Consider the following 18,030-nt stretch of genomic DNA (forward strand, 5'->3'; position numbering starts at 1 on the left):
CGCAACGAGGACTTGAGCTGGCGGAACAGAAAGTAGTCACTGGGGGCCAGGTCAGGACTGTAGGGTGGATGATTTAGCTGCTCAAAGCCGCAGTCCCTCAGAGCAGCCTGGGCACGCCGGGCCTTATGGACCGGAGCGTTGTCGTGGAGAAGAAGGACACCACGGGTCAACTTGCCCCTTCTCTTCTGACGGATAGAGTCCCTCAAGTGACCGAGTACTCCGGCGTAGTACTCCCCTGTGATCGTAGATCCGCGGCAGGAAGTCCACCAGCAGCACTCCCTCGGCGTCCCAGAAGATGGTGGCCATGATCTTGCCAGCTGATGGTTGGGTCCGAAATTTGAGTGGTGTAGGGGATCCCTTGTGTTTCCAAGTCATGCTCTCGAGCTTTGTCTCCGGGTCCCAGTGGTGAACCCACGTTTCATCACCTGTCACGACCCTCGACTCAAATCCCGCTGGGTCTGCATTGTACAGAGTCAGTAGCTCCTCCGAACTTGTGCGGCGCTGAAGGCGATCATGCGGAGAAAGTTTTCAGGGCACCCAACGAGCAGAAACTTTGCTCATGCCCAGGTGATGATGAATAATGGTACAACGCTTCCATGAGAAATTCCAGTCTCCAACGAAATTTCTTCCACCTTCACTCGCCGATTTTCCATGATCATTGCCTCTACATGATCAACCATGTCTTCAGAGGTCGCCTCGGAGCGGCGTCCCACACGGGGGTCATCTTCAAGAGACTCACGGCCATGACGAAATTCCTTGTGCCAGCGGGTGACTGTTGCATACGAAGGGGCAGTGTCGTTGTACACCGCAACCAGCCTGTCGTGGATCTCCTTTGCGTTCTTCCCCTCTTTTGTCAAGAACTTGATCACTGCACGGTATTCGATCTTGTCCATTGTTGACGTCTACTGCCATCTCCATCCACTGGTCACTCCCTTAAGACTGAGCAGGGAGCAAAGGAGCGGAGCGGTTCTGTTTGTGAACTTGTCAGAACCGGTTCTAAACAGACACAACAGGACACGAGTGGGTGAGCTAAATAACATACCGAATTGCAGAACTTTCTGACCGCCCCTCGTATGCTGCCAAAGGTATATATAATTTTTTTTTTTTAACCCATGTGGTATGTTGGGGACCTGCCCAGAACGCATCCCCGACTATTTCCATTATTTCCTATGGGAAAATTACGTCCGCTTAACAAATTTTCGCTCTACGAACAGCTTTAACACCACCTATCCTGTTCGTTAAGCAGAGTATTACTGTATTTTTTTATTTTCTATATTTTGTTTGTCCTCTACAGGAGCTACCAATTCAAAGGGCTGGCTCTGGAATGATCTAGAGCCATCTAGGGAGGCATTGGCGTAGGTGGTGAGTGTGGGATCGGGCAGACGTCCATGCGTAGGTTCAAATCCCACCACATACTATCTTGAAACTTTGTCATTTGTCAAGCAGTTTAAAGTTACTGTACCTACATGTCACCATGATACCCAAGTTCTAAGAGGTGTAACTGCTTTATACCAAAGATGTGCTTAGGTGGTGGTATGGGTCCTAATATGGGTACTACTAAATAAAATTGCCTGCACCACTAGTAGGTGAAGCTGAACAGTGCTTTCATGTATACCTACAGGTGCTATAGACCATATATATATATATATATATATATATATATATATATATATATATATATATATATATATATATATATATACAGGCAACCCCCGTTTAACGAAGGTTCACACAAAATTTCGCTACAACGGAGGTTTCATTTTACTACCATCTGCTCGTTTAACGAACACCAAACTCGCTTTTACGAAGTTTTATCCAGGTAATTTTTTTCCAAATTTGAAAGCCCCACCGTATCATGTAAGCTGACAGGCTTTTGAATACATCAGGAGCTGCTGGTACTAAGGCCTGCCTCAGGAGAAATCCTGAGACACCTGTAGAATAAAGATCAAGATCAAGCCTCTCGTGGACAACACAGGCGCTGCCAATACAAAGGCCTGACTCAGAAGAATTTCTGCGTCACCTGTAGCATCAAGATCAAGATCACGCACACCATTCACTCCCCAGTCAAAACATAACAGCGTCACCAGCAGCTCATCTTCCCTAGTTCAACTTACCACCAAAATGCCCTGCAATGTGGCCTAACGTTCCTAAGAAGACCAGGAAGTGTCTTACTCTCGAAGTGAAGCTGGGTATTATTCACAGACACGAGAGGGGCCAGAAAACTAATAACATTGCTGGCCACCATCTTGACTCCATCTACTGTCTACTATTTTCAAGTCAGCAGACTCTATTAAGAAGGCTGGTAAGACTATATCTTTCTTGCAAGCAAAAAGAACCACCTGAACTCTTGACTCTACAATGGATAAAATGGAAAGCCTTGTGGAAATGTGGTACATAAGTTTTGTATGCTGTACCATGATGCGCAATTTGTTTACATTCCACAGGTTGCCGGTTAGTGTCTTTCCCATTTCACTCTCCCTCCCTTCATAAAGTTAAGATCATCAACATTATAAAGTTACGTACATACATACATTAGTGTACATTATAATGACTTAAATTAAACTACCTAAATGTTTAACTTCACAATTTTTATTTTCATTAAACCTTTTACTGTACTATGATGCACTCTCACTTTGCTTACTCTCAATGGAAGTTCAAATCAGGGGTTAGACTTTTTATAATCGGTTCGCTTAACGAAGTTTCGCTTAACGAAGTGTTTTTTTAGGAACGTAACCCCTTCATTAAACGGGGGTTGCCTGTATATATATATATATATATATATATATATATATATATATATATATATATATATATATATATATATATATATAAAACTAGCATCATGATCAAGATCAGTCTTTCAGTTGTGTTCAATTTGCAAGTGTTTGTGTTTGCCAAAATTCACATTCATTATTGGACATTACAAGGGATACAAGTGTGACGTCTTCCAAGTGGGGTTGCAACAACTAGTGCTTGTGAATTCAAGAAAAAGTTTATCTTTAACGAAAAGCTTGAAATTGTTAAGTGCCATTAACCCGCTAAGACCGATGGCCGCAAAATTCGCACCCTCCCATTACCGCAATTATCATAAAAAAATCAACTCTTATAAATTACTCTGGAAAAAAATCTGGTGTTAGTAGACATGACAATGCATCATCCTACAAGTTTTTATTGCTCTACTCACTATGGTTGTCTCAGAATAATAACCGATAATTGGAGAAGATTGTGGTAGCGGCAACTCGGGGGAGGTGCTTTTATGTGTATTCTTACATAATGTAAGGAACTGCTCATGTTTTTATGTGTTTTCACATGTTTTTCGTGTTTTCACTCATATTGGCTGATTATAGTTACGTATGTTTTTATCAGGCGTGGGTGACGATGTTGTCACAATAGCGGGGTCGGGATCTACCTCCAACCTGTGCACTTTGCGTCTTGTCCCGCCTTGTCTATCACTTTTATCACTAAACTTTAGCTTCCTCTTAGCACCAGTAGCCATAGTTGTAAATAATAGTTCCTTAAATAAGTAAATACGTAAATACGTAAATAATTATCACCGCGACACGACGCTCACGCACCTCACAGAAAATTGCGGGAGACTAGCTGGCTAGAGCGGTGTGCTTCCTGGGAGCCGACAGTACTACCATAGGCTTACGTCATGACCAAATATAGCAGCGCTACCAATGCTAGCGCAGTTTTTATTAGCGCTCAAAGTAGCTGCCCCATTTAAGGACTGTCGGAAGTGTGCTATGCAGCCGTATTTAAGGCCTGTCGGACTTTTCGGGTTAAGCAGCTGTTCCAATTCACTGTCTCCACCGTCATCAAACAAGCAACAAGTGTAAAAAGAAGCAGGTGAGACCGCTTCTACATTAATGGCAAAGTTGCTAACAAGGAAGAGGAAGCCAATAATGAAGGAAATAGGGACTCTTAAGGCTGTGGATTGATGACCAGATTTGCCACAAAGTGGCTTCTGATATTGGAGAAGGTAGTAGATACCTAGCGAAACGATAATTAACTCACAGCGAAGTCTAATAACACTAGTTCAGGGGGGTACTATGAACTTTCCATAGAAGCTAGTTGTGATCTCACTGAACATTTCCCTTTGTGTCTCACAACTCAAGGGGGCAGTCACAATCTGCCCTCTAATGACAACTCTCCTTCTTCATATAAAACTACATGCACTTACTACACACACACCCTTCACTTAAAATGAAAAATAAAAAAAATGGTGACTCCAAATCCAGCCTCGGAGTCCCCTTCTGAGGAGGGGACCAGAAATGTCCCCAGGTGGGACTGCTCTCTTGTGTGCGGCCAAAAATGTCTTGACACCTCCCTCAACTTTTTCCTCATTAACTTCTGCAACATTCGCAGTTTTCAATCTAATTTTCATTCTGTAGAACACCACTTCTCCTCTACTAAACCTCATCTTATTTTTACTCACTGAAACATAGCTGTCTGAGGCAGATGACAGTAGCCCCTTCGCTGTTCCCTCCTACTTTCTTAATCCTCATTTTCATTCCATGGCTGGATGTTGCATATATGTGCGCAACGACTGAACTTGCTCTCCTGCCCACGCTCTTGAATCTTCCTAGTTTTCCACCATCTGGCTTAGACTCAATAGTGACTCTCTAACTAAATTCATCTGTGATGTCTATCTCTCTCCTAACTCCTCTGACTATAGTAAATTCTTTGACTATTTAACTTCCAAAGTGGAGCACATTCTGTCCCTCCACCCTTTCATGGAGATTTCCACCTTTAGAAATTTCAATGTCACCACCAGCTTTGATTTTCCTCTCCCTTCACTGACCATCCTGGTGAACTAGCCTTCAATTCTGCAATCCTCCATGACCTAGAGCAACTGGTGCAACACACTACTCATATCACTGACTGTTTAGGAGACACACCCAATATCCTTGATCTTTTCCTTATCTATAATTCTTCAGCTTATGCTGTTACCCTATCTTCTCCAATGGGCTTCTCCTATCACAATCTCATTTCTGTATCTTATCCTATTTCTCCAATCCCTCCTCAGGTTCCCCAAAGCGGAGGTGCCTCTAGAGTTTTGCCTCTGCCAGTTGAGGGGACCTGAGGAGATATGCTAATTTTCCCTGGAATGATTACTGTTTCTGTGTCAGAAACCCATCTCTGTGTGCTGAACCCATAACAGAGGTGATAGTGTCTGGTATGGAGGTGGAGGCGTACATTCCTCATTCTTTTTCTCAACCTAAACCTTGTAAACTTTGGTTTAACACATCCTATTCTCATGCTATACATGATAGAAAGGTTGCCCACAAAAGATACTTGAGTCTTCCATCACCTGAATCTCATGCACTTTATATTTCTGCCCATAATCATGCCAAGTCTGTTCTTCAACTTGCCAAACACTCCTTCATAAATAGAAAATGTCAAAATTTTTCAAACTCAAACTCCTCTCATGACTTCTGGAATCTGGCCAAAAACATCTCCAATAGCTTTAGTTCTTCATCTTTCCTTCCTTTATTTCATCCTAATAGCATCCCTGCCATCTCATCTGTCTCTAAACTGAACTCTTCTTTCAAACCTTTGCTAACAACTCCAACTTGGATAATTCTTGGCTTGTCCCTCCCTCTAACTACTTCATACCTTCAATCAAAGTTCTTTGTAATAATGTTTTCCATGCCCTCTTTGGCCTAAACCCTCAGAAGGCTTAAGGACCTGATGTGGTCCCTCATATTCTTCTCAAAAACTGTACTTCCGTGCTTGCACCTTGCTTGGGCAAACTCTTTCAACTATGTCTATCAGCTTCTACCTTTCCTTCTTGCTGGAAGTTTGCCTATATTCAGCCTGTTCCTAAAAAGGGTTACCGCTCTAATCCCTCTAACTACCGTCCTATAGCTTTAATCTCTTCCTTGTCTAAAGTTTTTTAATCTATCCTCAATAGGAAGATTCTCAAACATCTGTCACTTCACAATCTTCTATCTGATTGCCAGTATGGCTTCTGTCAAGGTCATTCTACAGGTCATCTGGCATTCCTTACCAAGTCTTGGTCATCCTCTTTTAGGGATTTCAGTGAAACTTTTGCTGTCGCGTTAGACATAACAAAAGCCTCTGATAGAGTCTGGTACAAAGCTTTGATTTTAAAACTGCCCTCCTGCAGTTTCTAGCCTTCTCTTTGCAACTTTATCTCAAATTTCCTTCCCGACCGTTCTATTGCAGCCATGGTTCAAATGCCATTTAAAGGTCACGTACTCAACCACATGCGCTTGTTTACATCAGCAGAATCAGTTTTTTTTTACTCATAAACTACGAGAAAAAGGTCAAAATCATAACTTTTTGGGTGGACATGATACGGCAACACTGAAAGCAAGTGTGTGTGTATGGTAGCATCAACCAAGGCCACCTGCGAGACTCAGTAGGGGGGGAAAGCTATCAGAGAGAGAGAGGTTGTTCCTGCGTTTCTCACTACCAGCCCTTCAGAACGTAATTTAGTTACTGCATCCAGCTTTTCACCTACTGCCAACCATGGGACAGGTGTCTAAGAGGAATAAGGAGAGGAAGGATGTCTAGAATATGAGTATGGAAGCACAAAGAGTAAAAAGAGTGTGTTGAACCTGACACCTCAGATGCTCCAGTAAACATCCCCACATCACCCACCACCACCACCCTTACCACTGCCACACCACAGCCCACCACATCTCACGCAGAACAAAGACAAGGAAATGAAGAAGGAAAGGCTTCATTACTCACAATTAGAGAAGCTCTTCTACAAAATATTGAGAAAGGAAATGAAGATGTGGAAATTGATGACGAGCTTGTCATGCTGACAAAAAGGAGGCTGAAAAATCATCTTTCCTCTCGTTATTCATGCCCAGATCCTGCCTTTGACTACAGTTTCAAGCCTGATGTATATGAGAACACCATAACTATGCACTGCACAACATGCAACTTCAAGAACACATCACAACCAGAAAAAGTGAGAGCTGGACGTCGGAAGAAAAGCCTCAACATATCATTGACAGGAGGGGACTAGGAGCCTGATGTGCTTAGAAATACATCTGTATTATAAGATTGTAGATAAAAAAAAGAGAACATATAGTAAACCTGAATAAACTTCCTAGTGATTGATCTATCGATTAATAAACTTTATCGGCCCGTATTTCAAAACATAAGTTATTCCCCTTCTAAAATCTATTTTGAAGACAATTTTAGCTTGATTTCAATGAAACAAAAACTAAAATATAGAAGAATACTTCTTCTTTCAATACACGTCACTATTTCTTTCATATATGTGACATGTAATTTTGTATTAATATTTTTTGGTAAAAAAAAAAGTAAAAAAAAAAAAAAAAAGATTTTTGAAAAATTCATAAAACAAAAAAAGATGAAATAAAAAATCTAATGACATAGAGACATTTCATATTATAACGTGTCTTTGCCACAGGAAAATTAAGGTTATGGGGCAAATAATAACGCCAGAATAACACTCATAAGTTTTAGTTGCAATCATAATTGCATGACGGGGTTGGGGACTAGAATGGAGATGAATGTCTAATACTGATGAACATGTTCCTATTACTTCACAACATAAAAATCAGAGTGTTTCATGCATATTTACTGGAGATATGACAACACCAATCTAAACCAAACACTCCCCTTAAGCAGTTTAATTTAAGACTAAGTCATTATAATGTACACTAATGTATGTATGTAAGTAACTTTATAATGTTGATGATCTTAAATTAATGAAGGGAGGGAGAGTGGAGCAGGAAAGACGCTAGCCGGCAACCTGTGGAATGTAAACAAAAGGCACATCATTGTACTGCATACAAAACTTATGTACAGGTTGAACCTCCCAAATCCGGCAACCACCGGACCTTAGACCTGACAGACCATGGAAAATTTCGAACTATAGGTGGTCCCCAAAACACCCTCTATATACTTATCCAAAGTTGTACTGTTGGCATTGGGTCCGCACTGAAACACCTTTATCTAGCTTCCTCAATAGGTCCACTTTCTGTTGCACTGATATTGTCATGTTTGCATTCTTTCTTTGGTTCACACACAACACTATCACTTCCTGTTCGCTTGGAAGCCATGTTTAGGGGAAAATATTACAAAAAAAAATGTTTATGCACCTGGGGGGGGTGGTGCTTGCAATGAGCGGCAGCGTGGTACTGATCCAAATTTGATCCAGAATGCCCGGGCTCCAAAACACAGTACAGCGCCGAACGGCAGTCCGGCAAATTACTCCAGCCAATTCAAAAATTTCGGCAAACAAAAATTTTACCGGATTACAGGTGTTGCCAGATGAAAGAATACCGGATTAAGGAGGTTAAACCTATACCACATTTCCACAAGGCTTTCCATTTTATTCATTGCAAAGTCACAAGTTCGGGTGGTTCTTTTAGCTTACAAGGAAGATACAGTCTCACCAGCCTCCTTAACAGAGTCTACTGACTTGATAATAGTAGAGACAGTAGATGGAGTCAAGCCATGGTGGCGAGCAATGCTATTAGTTTTCTCGCCTCTCTCTCGTGTCTGTGAATAATATCCAGCTTCACTTCATGAGTAAGAGTAAGAGACTTCCTGGTCTTCTTAGCAATGCTAATTGCAGGGCTGGTTGCAGGGTGTTTTGATGGCAAGTTGAGTGAAGGAAGACGAGCTGCTGCTGGATGCTGTTATTGTTTTGAATTAAGAGCGGGGAAGGGTAGGGGAGTAAGTGGTGTGCATTTTGTCCACGAGAGGCACTGGTGTATTCAAAAGCCTGTCGGCTTGCGTGATACAGCGGGGCTTTCAAACTTGGAAAAAATTACCTGGATAAAATTTCGTTAAAGCAAGTTTGGTATTCGTTATATGAGCAGATGGTAGTAAAAGGAAACGTTCACGGTAGCAAAATTTCGTTGTGTAAACGTTCATTAATCGGGGGTTGCCTGTGTACAATCCAAAACTTATTTAATATGGAGACAGGAGAATCCCCTCTTCCACCAGTACATACATCTAGGCCAGCCTCCAGCTCCTGTAGCTTTTCTCTGTGAGCTGCTCAGATACGTCCGATCCGCACAATGACCTGGGAGTGTGTGTGTGTGTGTGTGTGTGTGTGTGTGTGTGTGTGTGTGTGTGTGTGTGTGTGTGTGTGTGTGTGTGTGAGTAACAGTGCAAACATATGCACACAAAAAAACTTCCCAATTGATAACTCTCTCTCTCTCTCTCTCTCTCTCTCTCTCTCTCTCTCTCACACTCATGAACATAATTACGTAACAAGAAAAATTTTACATTATATAACTAATGAAATGCAATACAAGCACATACAGTCATCACAATGAAGTGATGTATTATGAATTTTAAAAGACAGCAAAAGAAAACGGAAACTCTCTTCTGTATTATCTGATAAGGTGTAAGCGAGATATAAAAATAAATCAGGATAATCAACCATAATCACCAACCACCTCAAAATGGAATGGTATGTGCTTACATGGAAGATCACCATCAGTTTCAGGTTAAATAAGTGATCAACTGTGGGTCTGGAACATATTAATTCAATTTACATTATCTTTTACGGAAAAAAAAAATGCTATTTATACAACACCGCGATCCATGCAGCCTCCTAGAATGGACTGTGTATGAATAGTGGGGTTCCAACTGTACTTTCATTAAGATGCAGTTTTGGACCATATTTGCCCTTATGGGGAGTGGAAGTCACAGGCCATTTATCCTCATCTGAGGATTGAAAAGGAAAAGAATTATTATTTTCCCCTATGATTTGTAAGACACTGAGGCTTAGAGGGAAACATCATTGTGAGGGAAGGAACTTCTGTAGGGTGGAAGTCACTAGCCACTTATTCTCGTCTGAAGATTGAAAGGAAAAGGAATTATCATTTTCCCCTGTAGCCATTACTATGGCTTGTAGGCCACTGTGGCTTAGAGGGAGACATTATTGTGAGGGAAGAGTGTTGACAGGCCAAAAATATCATGTGAAAATTTGAAATTAAGCCCACAAAGGGCACATCAACTATAAACACCAATGCCCTGTACATTGCATCAATTATAGATCCCAGCCACCCTATAGAGGTTAAAGTATTTAGAAAGAGACCCAGAAAATTGCTGTATCAGAAAATATGAATAACTAATATTGTTAAGAAATCTGTATATATGATGTCGATACTTTCATGATTACTATAATAACATTAAAAGAAACCAACCTGGTCTGAAATTTGCAAAAGGATTTCCAGTACTTTCAAGATAAAACAATCAAATTGTTATTCTATGAATACTTCTGTTTTAAGATAATACTTTACATGAATCAAAGGAAAAATTAATACCATGCAAATGTTAAATGTAGAATAAATTCAACAAAAATATCAAACCTTTTATTTTATAACCTGAGGAGATAAAGTACCAATGCTACAGAGTTCTCATATCTATATATTAGATAATAAATAAAGTAGAGAATATGTGCTAGTTTAGTGCAGGATATGTAAAAATAAAGGTTTTGTTAATACCCAACACACACCACAAAAGGAATAATTACAAAAAGTGTTGCCAAATTGAGTGCACACTACTTTTGAGTCACTCCATGCTCATAACACAAACCAAGATTGCTCTGTTAGTCAAGCCAATGATATGCAATTAAACCTGCCCTTGGAAGGTGCCAAAACTCAGACATAAAGAACATTTTGACACTTTAGGAAACAGTATATCACAACTCTCACTAATCCATTTCTCATAATCAGGGTATTTATCCGGACTAACTGGGTTTTCTAGGTTACTTAGGCAAAGTTTCCCTGTGGTTAGATTGACAGGCTTTAAAATTTCATTCCTATGAGATGATGACAGGAATAGAAGAGGAGATGTAAAGAAACTTTAAACTTATAAAGAGCTGACAAAATAATAGAGCTGTGTCTAAAGAGCAAGAAGGTTGGCAGATCTGAAATATTCCTGGTTGTTATAATGAAGCAGCAGTCAGATGCCTGACTCACATAGGTTTAGCCTCCTGCACCTAGTTCTATTATTCACTTCTATGCCATGATGTCTTACTCAAGCACACACTTCCTCAGGTTTGCCAGGCTTCTACTCCCCAGACACAGTTATCTTAATATTTATGTCCTAATTGAGTATTCATAGTTATCATGCGTATATAATTTTTGGGACTGACTATCTCTAACAGCAATACAGTGGTGGCTTGAGATATGAGCTACTTGAGATATGAGTTTTTTGAAATACAAGCTATGATTTGGTCCATTTTTTGTTTCCATGATACAAGCAAAATTTTGAGATACAATTCATGCTTAGGGATGTTGCCACTAGTCGGCAACTCAGCACATCAGTCCACCCTCAGCTAAGCTAGTATCTACGTGTTTCTCACAGATCTTATGCACTGTGATTCTTCTTTCATCATTTTCACCCTATTTATTGAACATTTTTTATTTAAAGAAAGTGCAGTTTTAATTTATTTAATGTTTACACGTGGATGGTACCTGCATCCCTTCCTCCTTCCTTCCTTTTCCTCCATCATTCACCACCACTGCTGAAAACGTCTGTCTCCAAGGTAAGAATACTTAATAAACTTTTGTTTTTATTTTATATATTTTCATGTATTGATAGTGTATACATGTGTCCATAACTAAAAGGCAAAAACAAATTTCTTCTATCTGCACCTACCTCCTCCACCGACGCTTATCACCGAGCAGGGGAACAACATAAACAAACCTCTGCGGTAGTGGCGGCGCAACCTCTACCATCCCCCCTCCCTCTCTCTCGTTCTGTCTTGCCCACTTAAAATTTAATTTATTCTATGAATAATGTTTACAGGGTCGTCAACGAGCTCTTCTGTGATTAAGAGAGTAGCTAGTCATCTGTGGGTGGCTATATTTGTACATTCCAGCTAATCAACAGACACAAGTGAGAGTGGGGATGCAGTAGGGTAATGCCCCATGGAATGCACTCCTCAAAGATAAATATACTTTATAAAAGTAGTTTATAAAGTAAAAGTTTGTTGGTTTTTAGTTCCGGTATCCACCACAGTTGGTGCTCTCCAGAACATGTCAAGCAAACCCAACTCCCCATTGTGGTACTCAACCACAGCAGTAACCTCCCAGTAAACAGCTAAATCTCATGAGCCCAAGCATGACTCGATCTGCTGACCTCAGCAATGCCAGGCTAGCACCTTAACACTGTACTAGCCAAAGGCTATCTACAGTAAACCCCTGATTATCCAAAAACGGATTATTCGAAAAACGGGATTATCCGAAATTTATTTGTATTTTTTTCTATACTAAAACGTTCTAAAACATTAAAACAATGAAAACAAATAAAAATAACTACGTATATACAATTAACACATTATTAAAACTATCCCATGAACTTTGTTTTGTCTCTCCAAATTTGGCATTTGTAATTTGTCAAATATCCATTATGAGTGATTGGCATCCCTAGTTAACTTTTTTTGTCTACTCATGGTGAATGGATTCATTCAGTTCATGTAATTCTGTCACTTCGGTTTGGCTTCTGTAATTCGGTTTTGCATATTCGGGCGTGGTCAGTAATTTGTCTTTGGTTCTTTATTTGATTTAAGGTGTATCAATACTTGGCATCCTTTTTTGTTTTCCTTCTGTCCTTTCATTTGTTAGCCTAATTTGTTTAATTATAGCTTGGCAAGAGGAACACTCTTAAACTAAAGACTGTTTTCATTACTGGGAAAATTTTTTTTTCGGAAGGTCAGTTATATTCTGATCTGACTTAATTTAGCGTATCATGCATTTGTTTTCTTTCATTGTTTACAATCAGCAGTTGGCAGTCGCGCCACTGTGTTTACACTCGCCAGCCGCATTCTACCACCTGTGTTTCCACCTGGCTTCTTTCATCATCACCAGCCAAAGGTGCCCAAAGAAAGTGGGAAAAGGAAGAAAGTTGTCTTTACCATACAGCAGAAGCTGGAGATATTGGATAAGCTGAAGGTGGATCAATCGGGAACATGTTGGGAGATAACTGTGCATGCCCCAAGGGAGGGGTTTCGTAAAAGTAGTTTTTATGATTTTTTTTACCTAAAAATTTGTATTTTTTAGGTAAAAAATCATAAATCTGGATTATTAAAAAAATTGGCTTATCTGAAAGAGGCTTCCCCCTTTCGTTTCAGATAATCGGGGATTTACTGTAATCATATTCTCTTTTGTCATGCTTTACTATGTTTCTATACATAAATCTTTATTTATAAACACACTATTCTTACCTAAAACCACATAAAAAAAAATTATGGTGCTCTTTTTGGGGAGGCTGGAACGAATTAATGGTATTTCAATGTGAAAAACTGTTTTGAAATACGAGCATTTTAAGATACGACCTCTGTCACAGAACAAATTAAACTCATATCTCGAGGTACCACTGTACTGGCCCTCTCAAAGTCTTACCACAAATCTCCACACGAGGCTCTATAAAATTTTTACATAAATATCCTTAAATTTTCATGTGCTATATAGCTTAAAAGATTCAAGAAAATTTTTAGAAAGCACCTGAAATGAAAGATTTATATATAAGCATATTCACAAGAAGCAGAAGATTCGTAAGAACTGAAGATCCAGCACCCACCACCATGAATAAGCACTGAGGTACAGAGAGCCCATAACTTATCAAACACCAAGACATTTACAGTAAGGTCCCGGGTTACGTCGGTCTCGAGTTACGTCAAACTCGTAGTTACGTCAGTCCACTATAAAGCAATTTAAGATTAAAAAAATTGAAAATTTATAAATCGTAAAACGCGGGATTTATTGTTATTGTTGGCCGCCAGGCGTCACTAGTGGTTACCCGCCAAACCGCCCGCCTCACACTTGAATACAATAACACCCTGCCTCAGTTCCACCACACTGTCGCCCCTGGCAAGTGTTATTCTACTTCTGCGTTTACTGACTCAAGTTCTTAGTATCTTGCTCAATGGCACCAAAGAGAAAACTCCTTAGTGACAGCAGTGATGCTAAGAAAAGGAAAACCATTATGCTACAAGAAAAAGAGGACATAATTAAAAGACATGAGGAGGGAGGCAGCAACTGTGTGTGAGGGAGGGAAGAAGAAAATGGGAAGCCCGTTACCATGACAACGGGGAGGTTGACGACCTTGAGGGCTCGCGCACCCACCATCACAACAATAACAACTCCGGAGCCTTCGCCTGGGCCACACGACACTCGCAGCTCACTTGCACCATCTGCGCCTGTCTGCTGATCCCTATTGACCTTTCCTATTGCATTTCCTGCCCCGCTGCCCACGCTTCTACTCCCACCACACTGCACTACGCTCCCAGCTGTCCGCCCTGGGCGTCACAACATTCGACCTGCCCACCCTCCTGGCGGCCTCAGGCGTCCACCCCTCTCGGCAACCTGCAGTCCTTCGCGTTCGCGGCCCTAATCAACAACAAAAACAAGCTTGTGTTTCATATTCCTACATAGTTGTAAATAATATAACAATATAACCTTTAACTTACCTGAATGACAATAAACAATGATTGGTTGAAAACTCGATAATATGCTTTGAAATGTACGGAAACTCGAGTTACGTACAAAATCAACTTACGTCATGTTTCAGGAACGTAACTCTTACGTAAACCGAGACCTTACTGTATTCAAGAATATCTATACAGAGAGGAAAGAGAGAAAGTTCCTTTTGCCAACCAGCTGGATACAGTACAGTATCAATTAATAGCATTATATACACTGCTGCAGCTCCTCGGAAAACATTACTATACTGCCTCAAAGGTTATTGCTCCTTGCACCTGCAGGAAGAGGACATGCGCTACTGGGGATCAGTACCTGCCGATGGTCCAGTAGTGGGGGTAGGAGTGGGTGCAGGGGGAGCATGGGATTGGGGGGTCTGAGGGGGAGCACCACCAGTCCCCCATACCTCCTCCCCCTCGCTGCAGCATCATCAGCCTCTCACAAATGATTCACACACGCCAAGCCGGTCTCTGTGTCTTCACAAAATCTATTCGTTTTGTGTGTTTTTCTCTTGGATAATTGTTATTTATGCATTCACTTTCAATTTGCTGTGATTTGTCTCACCATTCACAACACAGGATTGCAACCTTTGCTGAACACACTCATTACACTGCAAATATTTTGGTGTCACTTGTATCCATCCATACATCCACTTACAACATTAAATAAGCACCATCTGAAGGCTGTCATGGCACATGCACAAATAAAATCATTAATAAAACAATAATTAATATTGTGATAAAGTAACATGTTTACCTGGAAAGTTAACAAATTATTTGGAAAAAAATTGAATAACTGAAAAAAAATTAATGCTCTGTTTGTGAGGATCCCATATGTAGCTGAATACTATGTTTTGTACTGGTAGTAAATTATAGGCATGAAAGTTTAACCTAACAGTGTGTAACATAAGAGAGAGAGAGAGAGAGAGAGAGAGAGAGAGAGAGAGAGAGAGAGAGAGAGAGAGAGAGAGAGAGAGAGAGAGAGAGAGAGAGAGAGAGAGAGAGAGAGAGAGAGAGAGAGAGAGAGAGAGAGATAGGAAAAAAAAAAAGTAGGAAAGAAGTTTGATAACATTCATGAAAGCCCTGAATCTTCTCTTTTACCAAGTCCTTTCCTCCTCCTCATCATCATCATCATAATCATCAGCTTCAATAACTTAAGAGGCCTCCTTTCATATGAGGTACCCAGAAACAGAGTAACATAAGCAACAGAAATAGAAAACGGAGAAAAAAAAAATCCCAATTTTGCAACATTCAGAATGCAATATTTTCTCAATTAATTGAGATACAAAGCAGGGCTTGGCTTCAAAATGTTTATTACATGTGCTTTCTAGCCTATACCTGGGCTTTAGTGAAACTAAAGCATTCTGAAAGGCTAATGGATGACAGCTTATATTTCTTATCCGGTTTATTTGTGAAAAAAAAAACACTTGCAATATTTTGTTTATCAAACCTGCATGCATTGTTTATTCCTGTTCCTGTGTCAACTTGTTTCAACAGCATATAGTTTATTGAGATTCACCAACACTGAAGCCATTCTTGATTGATGTACTAATTTTATAAAGCAAAAACGTAAGTGATACTCGTGCACATACTTCCTAATCTGACCACCTAATAATGGAAGAGTGATAAACAGAAGAAATATAGCTGTCCTTTTAATGCAAGAAAACAGATACAAACTACTAACAAACTCAGAAAACAATCCATTATGAAGGATAACTGAATGGGAAAGAAAGAAAATTATCGCATGGTGGCCTGTAGACCTGCTCAGGTATGCTTCTCCCATAGTCCTTTGTCTTTTAGCTAAGTTTTTCTACCACTCTGCAGGATTACACACACTCTTCCTTCCCCTAGAGGGTTCTGGTTCCTCAGGGGGCATGTTGTTGTCTACCATAATGATGAAATCTTGCATATTAGCATAAAAGAAAGGCAGAGTGTCACTCAGTGGTGGAGAGGTGGCAGAGGGTACATGAGTGTCTATGGGTGTGAGGTGTGGGCCTATGGGGGAGACAGGCTGGCATCAGTCGTGTCACGTGATGCGAAGGGCGTGCTGTCGTTGGCTCTCAGGCTGCTAGGCAGGAGTTGCTGCATTCTGGCACCAGCCTCTCATCACCTTGCTTCGAGAGCGACACGAACAGTCTATAGATAACTGCATTTGGGTGGATTTTTTACCCTATTGCAGTGTTCATTTTGACTTCTACTCTGCTTCCTGCCACAGTAGGAAGGTAGGGGAAGAAAAATAAATAAAAATAATAATTTCGGCCGGAGTGTTGCTTACGTTACTCTGGGTCTAGGCGCCTCATATGTGAGAATCTATCAATTGTTAGGCTTTGACCCCTTCAGCACTGCGGTATGTTTTCATATTCATTTTCCTTACTACTTGGTGATTTTATACGGCTTCAGAAACCTAAGTGGGGGATTAAAATAATGAAGTGTGGCCATTATTCTTCTGACCCACATAGACCCTTCTTAATGTCAATAAAATGGTTTAATCATACACAAATCTCAAGGTAAAAAGGTGTCCCATTACTAAAAAGATTAAAAGAAGAAAGTAAGTGGATCACAAGGCTTGAGAAGAAAAATTTTATACAGAGAGCAGAAATGAGTGCAACAGATTACTATCTTCCCATGACTAAATCACACTTACAACACTTTGGTAAAACTTGATGGATTCCAGGGGACTGTTCTTAGCCTGTTACCTAATCTCTGCTTAGGACTAGGCAATAAAAAATTAATATATCACATCATGTTGTCTTAATATGTCTTCCCAGGGTTAATGGGTAGTAAGGTTACAACTTCTCTTCCTTTGTTCTATACCTAATTTGTGCTAAGGACTATCCAATGACAAGAAGTTAGTCTAAATAGCCTCTATTACCTCTTAATTTGAATCCTAGACATCTCATCTGTGAGATGAGAGCACAAATGTCATATGGCATTTAACAGCCACTTAAATTATTAAAAATGTTATGACTTGGACAAACTTCAATCATAGAGTGATTCACTTGATGATGTGGTACAACTACACTGTGTGATGAATAAAGTGTTAACTGATTATATTACTCTATTTAACTTGTTATTCTCTTTTATTTAGTCTTTCCATTCAAGCTCATCAGTTCATCACATACAATGAGGCCATGATGATGATGACTATGGTATTATCATTACAAATAAAGTAAGCATTTATCTTATCTAACAATAAGATTAGATCTAACAATTAGATGAGACAATACTAAAGAAACATGAACAATCCTACCTGTACATGAGCCACTGCTATTCTAAAGTACTTCTGCCTACCTTTCAATTCTATAACATTTGTTATTCTGCCATAAAAATGATAACTTCTTCGCCATCGTCAATGATTTTACAACACAATTCTTCAATTCCTTGTACAAATACTGATTAATTTCACTTATACTCATATCTAATCAACCCACAGCCTGATAAACCACACACATTGATTAGATAATCCCCAGCACTTCACCCTGACTCAAGGCATGTCATCCTGACTTGAAGGTATGCTTAGTGGTTGTCCTGACACAGGAAATGAGAAAATAAGATAGATCATTGGGACATGAAAA

At 40.1% G+C, this 18,030-nt stretch overlaps 1 protein-coding gene across 8 annotated transcripts in view; it reads right to left on the minus strand.

Annotated features, from left to right (window-relative positions):
• LOC123498661 (rho GTPase-activating protein 20-like) overlaps positions 1 to 18,030 on the minus strand; it is a 190,534-nt gene that overhangs the window by 136,137 nt on the left and 36,367 nt on the right. For 3 of the 8 annotated variants that reach the window (XM_045245983.1, XM_045245979.1, XM_045245985.1), the window contains exon 2: positions 14,772 to 15,066. The exons of 2 other annotated variants lie outside the window; for them this stretch is intronic. In XM_045245983.1, coding sequence (XP_045101918.1) covers positions 14,772 to 14,887 — 116 coding nt within the window. In that variant the 5' untranslated portion in view covers positions 14,888 to 15,066. Of the gene's footprint in view, positions 1 to 14,771; positions 15,140 to 17,746; positions 17,985 to 18,030 lie in introns of those variants that run through there. 3 more of the 8 variants (XM_045245981.1, XM_045245986.1, XM_045245980.1) reach the window with 2 other exon arrangements.

Source organism: Portunus trituberculatus, chromosome 48 (assembly GCF_017591435.1).
Source record: "Portunus trituberculatus isolate SZX2019 chromosome 48, ASM1759143v1, whole genome shotgun sequence".
Classification (NCBI taxonomy): domain Eukaryota; kingdom Metazoa; phylum Arthropoda; class Malacostraca; order Decapoda; family Portunidae; genus Portunus; species Portunus trituberculatus.